This window comes from Mixophyes fleayi, chromosome 1 (assembly GCF_038048845.1).
Source record: "Mixophyes fleayi isolate aMixFle1 chromosome 1, aMixFle1.hap1, whole genome shotgun sequence".
Taxonomy (NCBI): Eukaryota; Metazoa; Chordata; class Amphibia; order Anura; family Limnodynastidae; genus Mixophyes; species Mixophyes fleayi.
This window is the reverse complement of record NC_134402.1, coordinates 287,347,438-287,364,615: the sequence shown is the minus strand read 5'-3', so window position 1 is coordinate 287,364,615 and position 17,178 is coordinate 287,347,438. Positions and strand designations below refer to the sequence as shown.

The window sequence follows — 17,178 nt, the reverse complement described above, 5'->3', positions numbered from 1 at the left end:
ATTTTTTTTTCAAAATAGGGTCCCTAACATTCCAGGATCCAGATACTTCCTATACACTGAGGCCATGCTGTGCTGTTCCTGGACATCTTATAGTAAGTAATTTTTCAGAAACTACAGGTACACATACTGGGCACACATGCATTGGTACAGACACTCTAGGCACACACATATACAGTCTTTTAATGAGACTGAAGGAAGTAATTATGGGGTTTAATGAATGTGAATGAAATTAATTTATGGTGAAGGGATTAATGATTAAACTGGATGAGGGAGTTAATGTTGATAGGGGTATTATGATGATCCTGGAGTTAACAATTTTGAAGAGGGGTTAATTCATGATGAGGGGGTGGTATTGTGAGGCAGTCACAAAATTGCTCTTTGTATTATATGGGGTCACTAGGATGGTATCTGTATTGTGGTCACAAGAATGCTCTCTCTATTGCGGTCACAAGAATGCTCTCTGTATTGTATGGTGGTCGTAGGAATGCTTTCTGTATTGTATGGTGGTCATAGGAATGCTTTCTGTATTGTACGGTGGTCATAGGAATGGTCTCTGTATTGTACGGAGGTCATAGGAATGGTCTCTGTATAGTATGGCGGTCATAGGAATGGTCTCTGTATTGTATGGCGGTCATAGGAATGGTCTCTGTATAGTATGGCGGTCATAGGAATGGTCTCTGTATTGTATGGCGGTCATAGGAATGCTGTCTGTGTAGTATGGCGGTCATAGGAATGCTCTCTGTATTGTATGGCCGTCATAGGAATGCTCTCTGTATTGTATGGCCGTCATAGAAATGCTGTCTGTGTAGTATGGCAGTCATAGGAATGCTCTCTGTATTGTATGGCCGTCATAGGAATGCTCTCTGTATTGTATGGCCGTCATAGGAATGCTCTCTGTATTGTATGGCCGTCATAGGAATGCTCTCTGTATTGTATGGCCGTCATAGGAATGCTCTCTGTATTGTATGGCGGCCATAGGAATGGTCTCTGTATAGTATGGCGGTCACAGGAATGGTCTCTGTATAGTATGGCGGTCATATGTATGCTCTCTGTATTGTATGGTGGTCATAGAAATGGTCTCTGTATAGTATGATGGTCATAGGAATACTCTCTGTATTGGATGGTGGTCATAGGAGTGCTCTCTGTATGGTAAGTCGGACACTAGGATGTTCTTTATATTGTATGAGTGTATATATAATATATTAAGTGTGATGGTGATTAGGGGGCACAGTGTGATAAAGATGATGGCCCCATGGCACAGTGTGATAAAGAAGAAACTGATGAAGGGGAAACTGTGATCGAGGGCACAGTGTGATGAAGGGGCAGTGTGATAAAGATGGTACCATTACAATTATGTTTCCGTTTGTTTCGGTGAGTTTTATTTCAGTAACCAATTCATTTTTTATACAGCTAGCATGTGATAGCTGCATTGAACGTACTGTGATTTCATGGAGGTTCATTATATAAAGATCCTTACAAAGCCAGAACATGAAGAATGGGGAGGAACAGGGTTTCAGTGCGGTCTAGAACTTGTAAAGCGGTAGCCACACCCCCGCTAGCCACACCTCCAAGCCCACTCGATGATTACCACTCCCTCTTAGATGGGGGCGCCGGTGCCCTGTTTTTTTTCCCAGGGCACTAAAGTGTCTAGTTACGGCACTGAGGTAAAGTGAGAGAAGAAGGTTGACGGAGCGCTATGAATCACGTAATTCTGGCCATACCCACCTATGACACAATTGCTTCATTTAGTCACAGGGGTTATGGTCAGAAGGGCACCCACATTTTTTCGGGGAGAATGGCCTACTTTCCCTGGAGACCTATCCGGACATTCTGGGAGAGTGGGAAAGTATGATATAAAGCTAAGTCTTTTGCCAGTTCCTGAGACAGATGAGACAGAGAGAGAAGTTGCAACAGGAAGCCTGGTATCTGAGTCACATTACAGATATACATCACACTTTATCACACACCCAGATCTCATCCCATGTATTGATTAGTATATTTCTTTAATACCTTTTATAATGTTATTATTGTCAATACATGGGAGGAGATCTGGGTGTGTGATAAATTGTACAAGTTGTGATCTATACCTGTAATGTGAAACACTTCAGGTTGGTGACTATGGACCTCATTTAGAGTTGGACGTAAAGTCCGTTTTAGGCGCATCCAACAAAAAAACACTATCACGCATGTGCAGAAAGTTCCAAATCTGCCTGCATCTTGGACGCAATTAACACTTGTGACAGCTTGCAACTCACTACGAGAGAATGGGAGTAACACGGAATTGTGAAGGAGTGACCATGTAAATACATCCTATTTTCAGTGAGGCGCAGATGTAACACACGTCAAAACAGGGCTAAAGCTGTGTGGCAGGAATTAGGTGGCGCAAGCGTTAGCTAGCTGCAGGAACTGCTCACGCCTCGGTAGGTTATTACGAGTGGGACGCTGCTAGGGTTGGTTGCCACTCGTAACACCCTACCAAGCTGCGGCACACTCCCACTCCTACACTTCTTAAACAGACTTTGCGTCCGACTCTAAATGAGGTCCTATATGAGTATTGAAGCACTATATAAAAACTATTAATAGGGTCATATTGAAATATTTCCAAAATAATTAATAAAGGTAAATAGAAGAACCAATATCCCATGTTCTATATCCCATATTAAAATTAAGATGTGAATGAATCAATGATAACAATAAAAAATTGTGACTTTATTATGTACCTGTTTATTTATACCAATTTTCATTCCCCGTATAGTACCTATTACTGGGAAAGGAACTAAAAAGTTCTTTGAATATTCAAATTAAATTGTATTCTCATGCATGTAACTTATAGATGACTACTGAACCCTCATGCTGAAACAAACAAAAGGTGAACATAAAATAAGCTAAGCCGTTCAAATGTGTGTGTGAGTGTTGTTGCTTTGTTCACTTTAAGTCATACTTGCCAACTCTCCCGGAATGTCTGGGAGACTCCCGAATTCCAGGTGGGTCTCCCGGACTCCTGGGAGAGTATGACAGCCTCCCGCATCATTAAATCCCAAATTCCCTGAGAATCGCGGCATTTGGCCCCGGCCCCTCGCTGTAAAATGTTTGCGTCATTACGTCACAGAACGGGGCCAAAATGACACGATTTTCTGAGCCCCGCCACTCACACACCCAGCACCCCCCGCAGCTCCCGGACGCCGCCTGCCATTAGTTGGCAAGTATGCTTTAAGTATTTATTTATTTTTATTTAAAATTGTTTACAGAAGTACATTTTAATATTTTTTGACTGTTGTATTTATTAATCTTGTTATCTAGCCAGAGGCAGAAGTTGCAACTGATGAAAGGGGATTTAAACAGTTTGATGGTAAGCAATCTATATACAGGGTATAATTTTTACAGAAGCACATATGGAAAGATAGTGTACTTTTAGTTAAGGTGCAGACATCCAAAATGTAGGCTATAGAAATGGGTAACAAAATGTGCAGTAAAGTCAAATAAATTATTAAAAATAGCATTTGAATGACTTGACAACATTTCTAGTGCAATTTACTGTGTGTTATATGCAACATACAGTATGTCTGATGAACTGTAGTGGAACAAAATAGTTTATTATCATATTGTTTTATATTTTGTTTCAATTACCTTGTATTAAATTCTCATTAATGATGGGCCAGCAACTTTAAAACATGGTCACATAGTTTGTACTACCATTTTATTTGCATTTTAAATGTTTTACTACTTTCAAACCATTTAAGATTGGAGGTGAACAAATGCATTTATTTAAATAAACGAAAGAAGTGTTTTTGGGAGAAGGTCAATGACGAGATAGGCTAATGGGTTTGATGGGTAAGGCTAAACTTTAGTGGGGAAAGCGATATAAGTGAAGACTGGAGATACAATTTGGAAGTTGGGCTATGAGTTGATGGAGATTATGATTAGGTCACCACTAGTTGCTTTTAGGGTAAGAAGTGGGGAAGGCTTGTCGTTAGTTTTAGGCATCCAGTGGCAAACAACTCTTCATTTGATCAATTTCTCACAACCAAATTATCCACGTGCATTTGTCCCTAAATCATTTAGCATATGGCATGTCCATGTGTGACTGAGCAGCACTGAGAGACATTATGGGGCATACTCAGTTAGCTTGGCGGTTTGCGATTACGTGCCAGAACGGGCAGTGACAGTAAAACGTGGTACCGCAATAAGGCAGATTTTCCTTCACGCCCCAAAGGGAAATCTGAGGTATTGCGGTACATATTACTTTAAGTAAAAAGTACAGTGGCTGCGTAATCAAGGACCGCCAAGCTAATTGAATATGCCCCTATATGTGCTTATCACTTATAGATGTTTTAAAACAACTCATGCAGTAGCCAACCTGGTTTCTGTGAGCTTTTGCTGCCTGTCTCAATTTGTGAAACAGCGTCTGTGACAGAATAGCCAGGACTCATAGTCAGTGAAAAGGTTGTGTTTGGCTGCATTCCATCTTGCCACTTAGCAGTTAAGGCTTAAAGATTTACAAAACAGAAAGCCTGCACATGCGAGAGCTAGAAGGTGGGCAGTTTTTGTTACAAAAGCACTTTCAGCTTTGAAGCAGCGGAAGAAAATACATTGTGGAATGATTCACTTCTAAAATGTTTTGTATATGCATCTTTTATAGTCCTTGAGGCCTTGGAAATGGAAGCAATGATGTCAACTGTACATTCTTGGATCACTCAGCATAACAATATTGTGGTCTCATCTGAGAAACCAAATATAGTGCAAGAAAAGGGGGAAAATACAGTACATTTTTTATTAGTTGAAGGTTTTCTTCTGTACCAGTGCAAGTAAGTATGATCTAGTCATCAGTAATTATAAATACAGTAGCTGCTATCTGTCTTGTAGACTGTTCTTTTCTGCATTGATGTGGTCTTTAGAGGTGGTGTTAGTGGAATAATTGGAAAATGTTAGATATACGACTATAAAACTTGTAAATTCATCGGTCTGTATCTTTGTATGTGTACATGTATCTGTCTCTAACTATATGGACTACAATTAACCCTACTTACCAACTTTTCAATATTGCCCTACAGGAGATCCCAGATGGGGAGTGAGGTGTGCGGGCAGAATGGGGCGTGGGAATTGAGTCGTTTTGGCCCATCCCTGCGACGCAATGACTTGAAACGTCAGTCTGCTGTGGGGGCGGGGCCAAAATGACTCAATTCACTGACCACTTTACTAGTAAGTGGGCAGGATGCATGAGAATTGCCTGCTCCTGGGAAAACTACCTGGAATTCGGGGGTCTCCCGTAAATTCCGAAAGAGTGAGCAACTATGCAATTAAGTGCAGTGACTTTGAACTATATTTGTGGATCACTTTTGGCTGTTATGTGCTTGTGCAGCTAATAGGCAGCGACTGGGAAGCCATGAGAGATCAAACACAGACTTAAAATGTCTGTGTGATTGTATCTGCTAATCCAATAAAACCAAAATTAGCATTAAATGTTTAAATAGTAAATAATACTATAGTTTATAGTATGAAATTTGTATCGTAGTGACCCGAAGGTGTTACCTATGGTTATTTGGGAAATATGCAATAAAACGAAATGTATGGAACCTTGTGATGTACAAATTATACTAAGTTGTCCCTTCAAAAATAATAGCATATATGCTAGATGTTAGTGTGGTGGTCGAGATTGATGGGAAATCCTTCCCTTACCTTATCCTCCAGACACGAGTCAGGTTCTTTTCTGTTCGGATATCCGGTGGTCAGGAGATAAATACTTCAATGAAAGGGACAAGGATTGGTCAAACAACTTGGGTTTATTAAGAATGTGGTAAGGATAATTTTGGTAAGCCACCGCGCCACTGACCCCTTCAGCTTAATGGTAATGACAAAATAATCATTTGATCAGCATAGAGCACAATAGCATTTAACATATAATATACACCTGGTCGGTATATAGCGCACAATAGCGATAACATCTTCAATATCAATAAATCAATTTTTAGGTAAATCACTTAACATTAACATTCATCTAAAACATTTGGTGCACCAATATTATCCCTGGTAACGTTACCATATTTTACACTCAGTCCTGGGTTGAACTGTGCACAGGAATTTTGTAGTGTTTAAATATCCTGTAGAAGTTTCCAGAAGGGTTAATAATCCCGATTAAGTCTCTGTACTTTCTCTCTAAAAGGTAGATGTTAAACTGTAGGTAGTGTTAAAGATTATAACAAAACACAGGACTGTTACTCAATTCAGTCACAAGATGGCGCTGTTCTCTCATCACTCTTCCCTCTGACGCTGGGGTGTGTGCAGTACACTGCAGGCTAGGATTTTACCTTGAAAAGGTTCTGCAGTTCGTGGAAACTGTGTTGGACGCCCCACTGTGTGTCTCCAGCCGTTCTCCAGCCGTGTGTGCTGGAAATATCAGCAATTCCAGCAGCAGATCAGTCTCTCATGTCAGCTTCCGCTTTCTTGTTGCTATATCACACACTCCTCCTTCCTGCACATCCTCCTGGGTACGTACTTTCAGTTCAACTGTCAACTGTCATTCCCACTGTGTCTTTCTCAGCCTCCAGTAACCCCTTGTAGCCCTGCATTTTAAAAGCGTTTATGCACTTCCTCTGTGCTGTTTAATAGGGCTTTGGGGCACCACATTAGTGTGACAGCAGTAGGGGCGTCATCATCAAAATAATTTATATAGAGAGACACACTCACTGGCCACTTTATTATGTACACCTGTCTAGTCTTGGGTATGGGTCCCCTATGCCCTTGAACAACCGGAATTCTATATGGTATGGATTCAACAAGTTGCAGGAAACATTCCTTCCACCACTCCCCAAAGGTGCTCTATTGGATTGAGATCTGGTGACTGGAGGCCTTTGGAGTACACTGAACTCATAGTCCAGATTTAGATAATGTGTGCTTTGAGACATGGCGCATTATCCTGCTCATTAGTAGATAGATATTCACTGGCCATAAATGGATGCACATGGTCAGCAGCAATACTGAGGTAGGCTGTAGCATTTAAATGATGCCAATTGTTATTAAGGGGCCTTATGTGTTCCAAGAAAACATTTCCCACACTATTAAACCACCACCACTAGCTTACAGTATGGACACAAGGCAGGAACCATGGATTCATTTTGTTTATGCCAAATTCTAACCTTAACATCTGCATGTTGCAACAGAAAACGAAATTCATGAGACCTGGCAGTATTTTTCCAATCTTTAACTATCCAGTTTTGGTGAGCCTGTGCCCACTTTATCCACATTTTACTATAATTTGTGGTCAGGAGTAGATCCTGCCGTGGTCTTCTGCTGCTGTAGCCCTTCCACGGTCTTCTGCTGCTGTAGCCCTTCCACGGTCTTCTGCTGCTGTAGCCCTTCCACGGTCTTATGCTGCTGTAGCCTTTCCACAGTTTGAAGTGCTGTGCATTCAGAGATGCTCTTATATATACAACTGTTGTAACACATGGTTATTTGACTTGCTGTCTCCTTCCTGACATTTTAAACTGGTCTGGGCATTCCCATCTGACCTCTCTCATTAACAAACATTTTCACCCACAGAACTGCCTCTTACTGGATGTTTTTGTTTTGTATAATTACTTTCTAGACCTGCCCCTGCCCATGTGGAGGTACTATGTGTTATCATTGTAGTGCAGAAATGTCAGAATGGCTTCATAGCATGATCTGCTCATGTCTGAAGTATGCAGCAGAGTAGCAAATTGTTGTTTTTTTTTATTACAATATGGCCTGAAGAATGTTTTATTTTACAAATCCCATATTTAGAGCAAGACACAACATTTTTATAATTTCAGTTTTTGAGTGTCCACCAACTGTGACTTTTATATAAAATGAACTATGAATACCTCCATTCCCTTGTTTTGAAATAAAGTAAACCACCACCATTACAATTAAAGGTGCCCCTTTTTTTTATTATTTTAATAATAGATATTTTTTACATATTAGAATAATTTAACTAGAAGGGAGAGTCTAATTTTATAGCCATGGTCACACTCCCCATATTGTGACTTTTATAATGCACACATACAGTTATTCAAATTAACCTGTAAAAATGGTATAGCATTCTTGTCTGGGACCTGCTGCTAATCATGAAGGGTATGACTTCTTTTTTTTCAGTATGTAATATTTTAGAAAAATGCGTTATTTTCCTATTTTTTCTGGAAACTACTATGCAGTCTAGTCTTGAAAAAAACCAAGATATGATTTGTGAGGGTACTGCACTGCACGTGCCCAAATGTGCCAATATAGGGGTGAAAAAATACAGGGGTGAAAAAATACCTTAACACCAATGCTATTAATTCCCAATACCGTTCTAAATGCTAACAATAAGCCATACCGATAAACAGATATTCTACTTAGCCCCTCTGTTTACTGTTTGACGAACAGACCCTGAGGTATGGTGTACCAACGCTTATTATGATGTATTTGTTGGGTGCCACAGTGGTTAGCATTGGAACCTGACCGCACTGAAACCACAGATTGTATTTCGACCACAACACTCTCTGTGTTAAATTTGTGTGTTATGTTTAAGTGGTTTTCCTCTGGATGTTCTCTAGTTTCCTCCCACAGTCCAACAAACATGGCAGTTTATATATGTGTGTGTATATATATATATATATATATATATATGTTAACCCGTGCATGATATTATTATTATTATTATTATTATCATTTATTTGTTAGGCGCCACAAGGTTTCCGCAGCGCCGCACATAGTACAAACAGTAGACTATACAGGGTATAACAGTACAGAACAATAAACAAAAAGTACCAATACTTCAGAAACTCCAGGCAGGCAGATGCAATAGACACGGAGCAGAAGAACGGGTAAGGAGACAGGAGGGAAGAGGGCCCTGCTCATTCGAGCTTACATCCTAAGGGAGGGTTGACAGACCAGGCACAAGAGGAGCCAGTTGAGGCAATGGGAGAGAGGGGAGAATGAGCGGAGGAGATAGGGGTTAAGTGGACGGGTGGTAGGCTTTGAGAAAGAGGTGAGTTTTGAGTGCACGTTTGAAGGAGCACAGAGTGGGAGAGAGGCGGATGGAGCGAGGGAGGTCATTCCAGTGAAGGGGGGCTGCACGGGAAAAGTCCTGGATTCTGGAATGGGAAGAGGTGATCAGAGTGGAGGAGAGGCGACGGTAATTGGCCGAGTGCAGGGAGCGGGCGGGAGTGTGAATGGAGAGGAGGTTGGAGATATAAGGTGCAGTAGAGTGGGAGAGAGCCTTGTAAGTGGTGGTGAGGAGTTTGAAAAGAATTCTGTAGGGGAAGGGGAGCCAGTGAAGGGCAAGGCAGAGAGGGGAGGCAGAGAAGGAGCGGCGTGAGAGGTAGATGAGTCTTGCGGCCGCGTTGAGTATAGAGCGGAGGGGGGAGAGACGAGAGTGGGGGAGGCCGGTGAGGAGGAGGTTGCAGTAATCCAGGCGGGAGATGATGAGTGCATGTATGATAGTTTTGGTGGCCTCCTGAGAGAGAAAGGGACGGATGCGGGCGATGTTGCGTAGTTGGAAGCGACAGGCTTGGGCAAGGGAATGAATGTGGGGGGCAAAAGAGAGAGAGGAGTCAAGGGTGACACCCAAGCAGCGGAGTTGGGTGACAGAGGAGATGGTAGTGTTGTTAACGACAATGGAGAGGTCATGGTGGGATGGGTGGTTGGGAGGAGGAAAGACAATGAGTTCAGTTTTGGAAATGTTGATTTTGAGAAAGCGCTCCGACATCCAGGAGGAGATGGCGGAGAGGCAGTCAGATACCTGAGCGAGGAGGGTGGGGGAAAGATCAGGTGAAGAGTTGTAGAGTTGAATGTCGTCAGCATAAAGGTGATACTGAAGGCCAAAGGAGGAGATGAGAGCACCAAGGGAGGAAGTATAGAGGGAAAAGAGTAGAGGGCCAAGAACGGAGCCCTGCGGGACTCCTACTGCGAGAGGGTAGGGGGAGGAGGAAGAACCAGACGTGGATACAGAGAAGGAGCGGTTAGCGAGGTAAGAGGTGAACCAGGCGTGGACAGAACCAGAGAGGCCGAGAGAGAGAAGAGTTTGCAGCAGGAGGGGGTGGTCCACGGTGTCGAAGGCTGCGGAGAGGTCAAGGAGGATGAGTAGGGAAAAGTGACCCTTGGATTTGGCCGATAGGAGATCATTAGTAACCTTGGCCAGGGCCGTTTCGGTAGAGTGGAGGGGGCGGTAGCCGGATTGGAGAGGGTCAAGGAGGGAAGTGTCCGAGAGGTGCCTGGTTAGGCGGCTACAGACAATCCGCTCAAGTAATTTAGAGGCATAGGGGAGAAGAGAGATAGGGCGATAATTGGCAAGAGATGTAGAGTCGAGATTGGGTTTCTTGGGGATAGGAGAGATGAGAGCGTGTTTAAATGAGAGGGGTACTACCCCAGAGGAGAGTGATAGGTTGAAAAGGTGTGCGAGGTAGGAGCAGGCAGTGGGAGAAAGAGAGCGAAGGAGGTGAGAGGGGATGGGATCGAGAGGGCAGGTAGAGGGTGGAGAGGACTGAATGAGAGAGTGAACTTCTTCAACTGTTGTAGGGCAGAAGGAGCACCAGAGTTGGGTGTTAATGGGAGGTGAAGCAAAGAGGGAGGCGGGAGAAGGGGAAGAGCAGATATTCAGTCTGATGGCCTCAATTTTGGAAGAGAAAAAGGTGGCAAAGTCAGAAGCGGAGAGGGAAGACGGGACAGAAGGGGGTGGGGGGGAGAGTAGGGAGCTGAAGGTGGCAAAGAGGCGGCGGGGATTGGAGGACTGAGAAGAAATGAGGGACTTAAAGAAGGATTGTTTGGCAAGGGAGAGGGCGGAACAGAAAGAAGAGAGGATGAATTTAAAGTGAAGGAAGTCGGCCAGGGAACGAGATTTCCTCCAGAGGCGTTCAGCAGTGCGAGAGCACTTTTGAAGGAAGCGGGTGAGTTTTGAGTGCAAGGGCTGGGGAAGGATGTGGCGTCTGCTGACGGTAGAGGCCGGGGCGACAGCGTCCAGGGCAGTAGTGTGGGACAGATTGTAGAGAGAGGATGCCTGGTCAGGACAGACCAGGGAGGTAAGGGGTGATAGGAGAGTTTCAAGAGAGGAGGAGAAAGAGGTAGGGTCAATAGCGTCAAGGTTGCGCCTGGTGAGGGTCGCCTTGGGCGAGGCAGGAGCAGGTGAGGAGGACAGAGTGAAGGAGAGGAGATGGTGGTCGGAGAGTGGGAAGGGAGAGTTGGAGAAGTCAGAGAGATCACAGAGATGAGAGAAGACAAGGTCGAGGGAGTGACCAAGACAGTGGGTGGGGGAAGAGGTCCACTGAGTGAGGCCTAGGGAGGAGGAGAGGGCGAGAAATTTGATGGTGGCGGGGTCAGAACATTTGTCAATAGGAATATTAAAGTCACCAAGTATGATGGAGGGAAGGTCGGAGGAAAGGTAGTGGGGGAGCCATGCAGCGAAGTTGTCAAGGAAAAGGGAGGTGGGGCCAGGGGGCCGGTAGATGACAGAGACACGGAGGTGGATGGGGGAGAAGAGCCGGATGGAGTGTACTTCAAAGGAAGGGAAGGAGAGGGAAGGTAAAGTAGGAATGACCCGAAAAGTGCAGTTAGGGGAAAGGAGGAGGCCCACACCACCTCCTGGACGCTCATCCGGTCTGGTGGAGTGGGTGAAGGAGAGGCCCCCATAGGAAAGGGCGGCAGGTGAGGCAGTATCGGAAGAAGTGAGCCAGGTTTCAGTGATGGCAAGAAGATTTAGAGAGTTGGAGATGAATAGGTCGTGAATGGATGCCAGTTTGTTACGGATGGACCTGGAGTTCCAGAGGGCACATGAGAAGGGGTGGGAGGGGCGAGTGGAGATGCTGATGAGATTGTCAGGGTTGATGGGGCGTGGGGGAAGGTGGGGGGTGGGGCAGCGAGAGATGGGCAAGAGAAGGGGGCTGGGGGAGAGGATGGGTATAGGAAAAGAGCGGGGCGGCATGGTGAGGGACAGGGATGGACGGGGAAAAAGAGAAGGTGCAAGGGTAATAACTCAGAGGTGAGGGCACCAAGGGGAGACTGAGATGGACCAGAGCAGATAAGAGGCTTGATTAGATTAAGGATTAAGGAACAGTGTGAGACAAAGGCTTAGTAAGAGTAAGGTTAGTAAGAGTGAGTTTAGTTAGATTAAGTTTAGTTAGATTAAGGTTAATTAGGTTAGGAATTTACAGAACAAAGTAAGACAAAGGCAGAGATAGGACTGTAAGGGACAAAGGAATGGAGCAAGAACAAAAGGCGGTCGCAGAAGCGATATAAAGTGCCGAAAAGAATAAAATATAATGGAGAAAGTTAAAAATGCAAATAAAATACAATAATTAAGATAAAGTACAATAATTAAGATAAAATAATTAATATAAAATACAGTACAATACAATAAAATTGAAATGCAGAAAATAATAATAAGGTTAAACTAAGGTTACAATGAGCTAAGGTAAGTTAGAAATGAAAACACAAGGAATTAAGCAGAAATGAAAAACACAAAAATAAATTGCAGTAAAATAAGGTTATACTAAGGATAAAATAGGCTAAGGTAAATTAGAAAAGAAAACACAAGGTGGTGAAAATAATGTTAGGCTGCAGAGAGCCGGTACCGGGTCCAGGGCAGGAAAGTCCAGGGTCCAATAGTTCCAGGCAGGCGAGTCCAGGGTAGGTCAGATAGACGCCGAGCAGAGTACGTGAACAGGTGAGACAGGAGACCGGAGGACCGCAAAGACAGGGCAGATCCAGGGACACTCAGCGGAGGGCGAACCCCAGTCGGAGCAGCGGGAGACCTCAGTCGGAGCGGCGGGAGATCCTCAGCGGGGGACCCTCAGCGAGAGACGGCGGGAGACCCTCAGCAGGAGATCACAGCAACAGCGCAGCAGGAGTCCTGGAGGAGATCAGCCGGAAGAGAACAGCAGCAACAACAGTCGGTCTGGAGGAGCAGGAGCGAAGCACTCACAGGAACCGGAGGAACAGCAGCGGCAAGACGGAGACGACACAGCAGCCAAGATCCACTGGGCGGGAGCAGCGGTCATGGAGGCACAGACGGTGGGTCCAGATGGAGGCACAGACGGCAGGTCGAGACGGAGATGAACCCGACAAGCAGTGCAGGAAGAGGAGCGGGAGTCGGCAGCGTGGGCTCTAAGTAGCGTTCATGGGGGTCAGACGGCGGCGATGTAGCGCTCGGTCCAGCACTTTCAAAGCTGGCCCACGTGGAGGCAGGAAGCAGCACTGGAAGCAGGCTGTGAACAGGCGACTGGAGCGGGAGGAGGAGCGGCAGGAGACGGCAGCGTGAAGGCGGCAGGCGGGTCAGGCATCAGGTTGGAGGTCGGGTTGCGGCAGGAGACGGCAGCGTGAAGGCGGCAGGCGGGCCAGGCATCAGGTTGGAGGTCGGGCTGCGGCAGGAGACGGCAGCGTGAAGGCAGCAGGCGGGCCAGGCATCAGGTTGGAGGTCGGGCTGCAGGTAGAAGGGACCCGGAGGCAGCGAGGCAAAGTACCCCAGCCATTAGCAGCACCGCTCAGTGGAAGAGGCAGGCATCTCCGTGTTGAGATTCGGGGCCCAGAGAGGTTCCAGGCTGGGCTCCAACGGAGAGCTGGCAGGACACGTCTGTCCTGTTCAGAGATATGTGTTTAGTACCATCCTGTGCCATTCTTTGTTGCTTTGTTGATACTCATGCATTCTAGTCAAATCAAGCTACTTAAGGTGTTAAAAAGGTTCTTGTCATGCATTTGGGCCCTAGCCCAGGCCTCCTCAGGGGAAGAGCGTTACTTCCCGACGCAAGCGCCCTTTTTTAACGTGGTTTTGTCCACATGTCACCACCTCATCATTGTTCTCCATCACCTCATCCTTCATTTTCATCGCCACATCTATCCAGATGTCTATCCAGACACGGGGCTCTCTCTCAGCGGTCCTGAGTATCACACTCCTCTCGCTCTGTCACCCCCGGCAACCACCAACCACTCCCCACTGTCACCCCCGGCAACCACCAACCACTCCCAACTGTCACTTCTCCTTCAAGAAATATATATATATTTTTTTAAAATCTTTATAAACACTTTTAACAATTAACAAATTAAATTAATAAATTAAAAACATCTTAGTATACCAAATTTCAGCCCTTTCTGAGGTTTTTTTTCCACACACACTAAGAATTTAGTAGGTCAGTGTATAACTCTGCCCAGCAGGTGGCGCTGCAGCTTGGTTTTAATTTTTCCACACACACACACACACACAGACAGACTAACACACGCCACTAGGCATTTATATTATAGATATCATACTTACCTACTTTCTTGAAGCTCTTTCCGGGAGAGGGGCATGACTGGAGGGCGGGAGGGGGCGGGGTGCGGCAAAACGCATCATTTTGGCCCCGCCCCTCACGACGGAAATGACGGTTTGTCACGGGGCAGGGCAATTCACCACGAATCGCGTCACTTAGTGGTGGCAGTAGCCGAATGCGGGAGATTTGCCAGCTCTCCCGGGAGTCCGTGAGACTGACCCGAATTTCGAGAGTTGGCAAGTATTATATATATATATATATATATATATATATATGTTAACCCGTGCATGATACTCATGCATTCTAGTCAAATCAAGATACTTAAGGTCTTAAAAAGGTTCTTGTCATGCATTTGGGCCTAGCCCAGGCCTCCTCAGGGGGAGATCGTTACTTCCCGACGCAAGCGCCCTTTTTAATGTGTGTTCATGAGGTAAAATTACCTCACGAAAATGAGTTTGATCCCTCAACTCGTAAATTTAGCCTTTACTACCCCTCCCACGGGGGGAAGGGGGGATGATGGAAGTTAACTGACTTGACTATTCTAATTTTTTTGTCAAATAATGTCAGTATACCAAATTTCAGGTCAATTGGATGAGCCCTTTCTGAGAAAATAGTTTTTTACACACACACACACACTAACGCACGCCTCTACACATGTGTGTTCATGAGGTAAAATTACCTCACGAAAATGAGTTTGATCCCTCAACTCGTAAATTTAGCCTTTACTACCCCTCCCACGGGGGGAAGGGGGGATGATGGAAGTTAACTGACTTGACTATTCTAATTTTTTTGTCAAAATATGTCAGTATACCAAATTTCAGGTCAATTGGATGAGCCCTTTCTGAGAAAATAGTTTTTTACACACACACACACACTAACGCACGCCTCTACACATGTGTGTTCATGAGGTAAAATTACCTCACGAAAATGAGTTTGAGCCCTACCAAATTTCAGCCCTTTTTGAATTTTTTTTCCCACACACACTAAGAATTTAGTAGGTCAGTGTATAACTCTGCCCAGCAGGTGGCGCTGCAACTTGGTTTTTCTTTTACACACACAGACAGACAGACGCCACTAAGCATTTATATATTTTATATATATATATATATATATATATATATATATATATATATATATATAGGGCTTGTATATAGATGCATGGCTGTATTTCTTTGTAAACAAATGTTTTATTGATTTTTAAAAATCTAAAATGATAGAAATATTGGGGTTACATTTGGAAACATGTTAGTGATATTGAAGTGATTGCCATCTTTATGTAAGGCTAAAAACATTGGTCTATTATTTCAGGCACTTGGACAAAGTATTTGATAGAAGATATTTCTTAACTGTCCCATATGAGGAATGTAAGAAACGAAGGAGGTAAGTGGAGCAGACTATTGTATACAGTTATACTGAAAGGAGAAGATAACGCACAAGGTAGTTCCCTATTCTTTTCAAGAGGATAATCAAAAATATCACAAAATATTTGCCATATGTTCAGCCCTCCTAAAAGTGGTCCCCCCACATGTTTTAATTGACAGTAAGAAACAAAGGACGATATTTGTATAGGGATACTCTGATACTCTTAGGAACTGTAGTAATATGTAACTTAGATAAACTTTTAAAGTTCAACTTTATTAAAGAACAAAACTGCAAAATAATAAAATTTGAAAATAGAAATGAAAACCTATATTTAAACTGATAAAATAAGCAGCAAAAAATACTGCTCATGCGCACCTCCAACTCTCCAATGTATATGTATATGACCCTTAATATAATCTTTAATATATAGTAGGTGAAGGAAATGGATTAGTAATGTCGGCAACAGAAGTAAATATCAAAAGCTACTGTGTAACACAATTAAGGTTACCAATCACCCTAATGATATATACGTCACATATATCTTCCAGATTAATTCATCTTCTCACAAGAGGTGAATGTAATGAGTATTAAGATAAATAAAATAGAAATTATTTTTAAATCTTGAAGTGTTTCAACAGAGGCACTTATAGATAATATATTAAGAGTAGTTGCGCATAAATAATATATTAGTAAAATTCCAAATGTGTGATGCCCTCAAACAGCTTAATATTAAATGCGAACGTATCTGGCATTAGCATGTTTTGAAACTAGATTTAAAACTGTTGTCAAAACCAAGTGATGTTTGCCCATACTAAATATTTCATGGTAAATCCCCCCATAGCAGAAAAGCAATAGAATGATGTCTAGGGTCCCCTCCAATTGGGAGATACGTAACTGCCTATTTGTTCAGACGCATTTTATGACTGCGGAAGGCAAATAATGTACGTGTACAAAGCAATATCATAAAACTATGTATAGTACAGGGCCAGCGTAATAAAATCTGGGGCCTAAGATAAAAATAAATTGTGTGCCCTGATCCAAAAGAACAATTGTATTACATTGGGGACCTACAAATTATACTCAGCAGGTAATAATCATCAATGTTTATAGGGCGCTGGACATCATCCTACAGATATGACATAAATGAATACAATAAGCATAGTAACACATATTTGGGTACAATTAAGCATAGAAATGAAATTACACATAATAGCGATGTGCAAGCACAACTCATTCTTGCATTTCTACCGAACACAGGTACATGCAGGGCAGTGCCGTAACTAGACATTTCAGTGCCCTGGGTGAGACAGGGCACCGGCGTCCCCCATCTAAGTGGGAGTGACATTTGCCAAGTGGGTGTGGCCAAACTAATGTGGGGGTGTGGCTAGCACTTTGCTGAAAGAATTCTGTGACACATATTTGCAAATGCATTATATATATGTATGCAGGGCCGGACTGGGACTAAAAATCAGCCCTGGCATTTCAAGCATACAGGCCCACCTCTGTTGATGAGCAGGACAAAACTGTGTGCCGCTGTGCAGCAGCGGCGCCGCCAGGGGCGTGCCCACATTATGTTGGGGGCGTG

General features: G+C 43.9%; 1 protein-coding gene across 6 annotated transcripts in view; it reads left to right on the top strand.

The window, feature by feature from the left end:
- The window catches only part of NMRK1 (nicotinamide riboside kinase 1), a 150,722-nt gene that overhangs the window by 17,284 nt on the left and 116,260 nt on the right, over positions 1-17,178 (top strand). For all 6 annotated transcript variants that reach the window (XR_012691695.1, XM_075210993.1, XM_075210992.1 and 3 more), the window contains 3 exons: positions 3,301-3,349; positions 4,640-4,805; positions 15,540-15,611. Coding sequence is in view for 5 of the 6 variants with exons in the window: in XM_075210993.1 (XP_075067094.1) it covers positions 3,301-3,349; positions 4,640-4,805; positions 15,540-15,611 (287 nt within the window). In the remaining variant the exon portion in view is untranslated. The remainder of the gene's footprint in view (positions 1-3,300; positions 3,350-4,639; positions 4,806-15,539; positions 15,612-17,178) is intronic.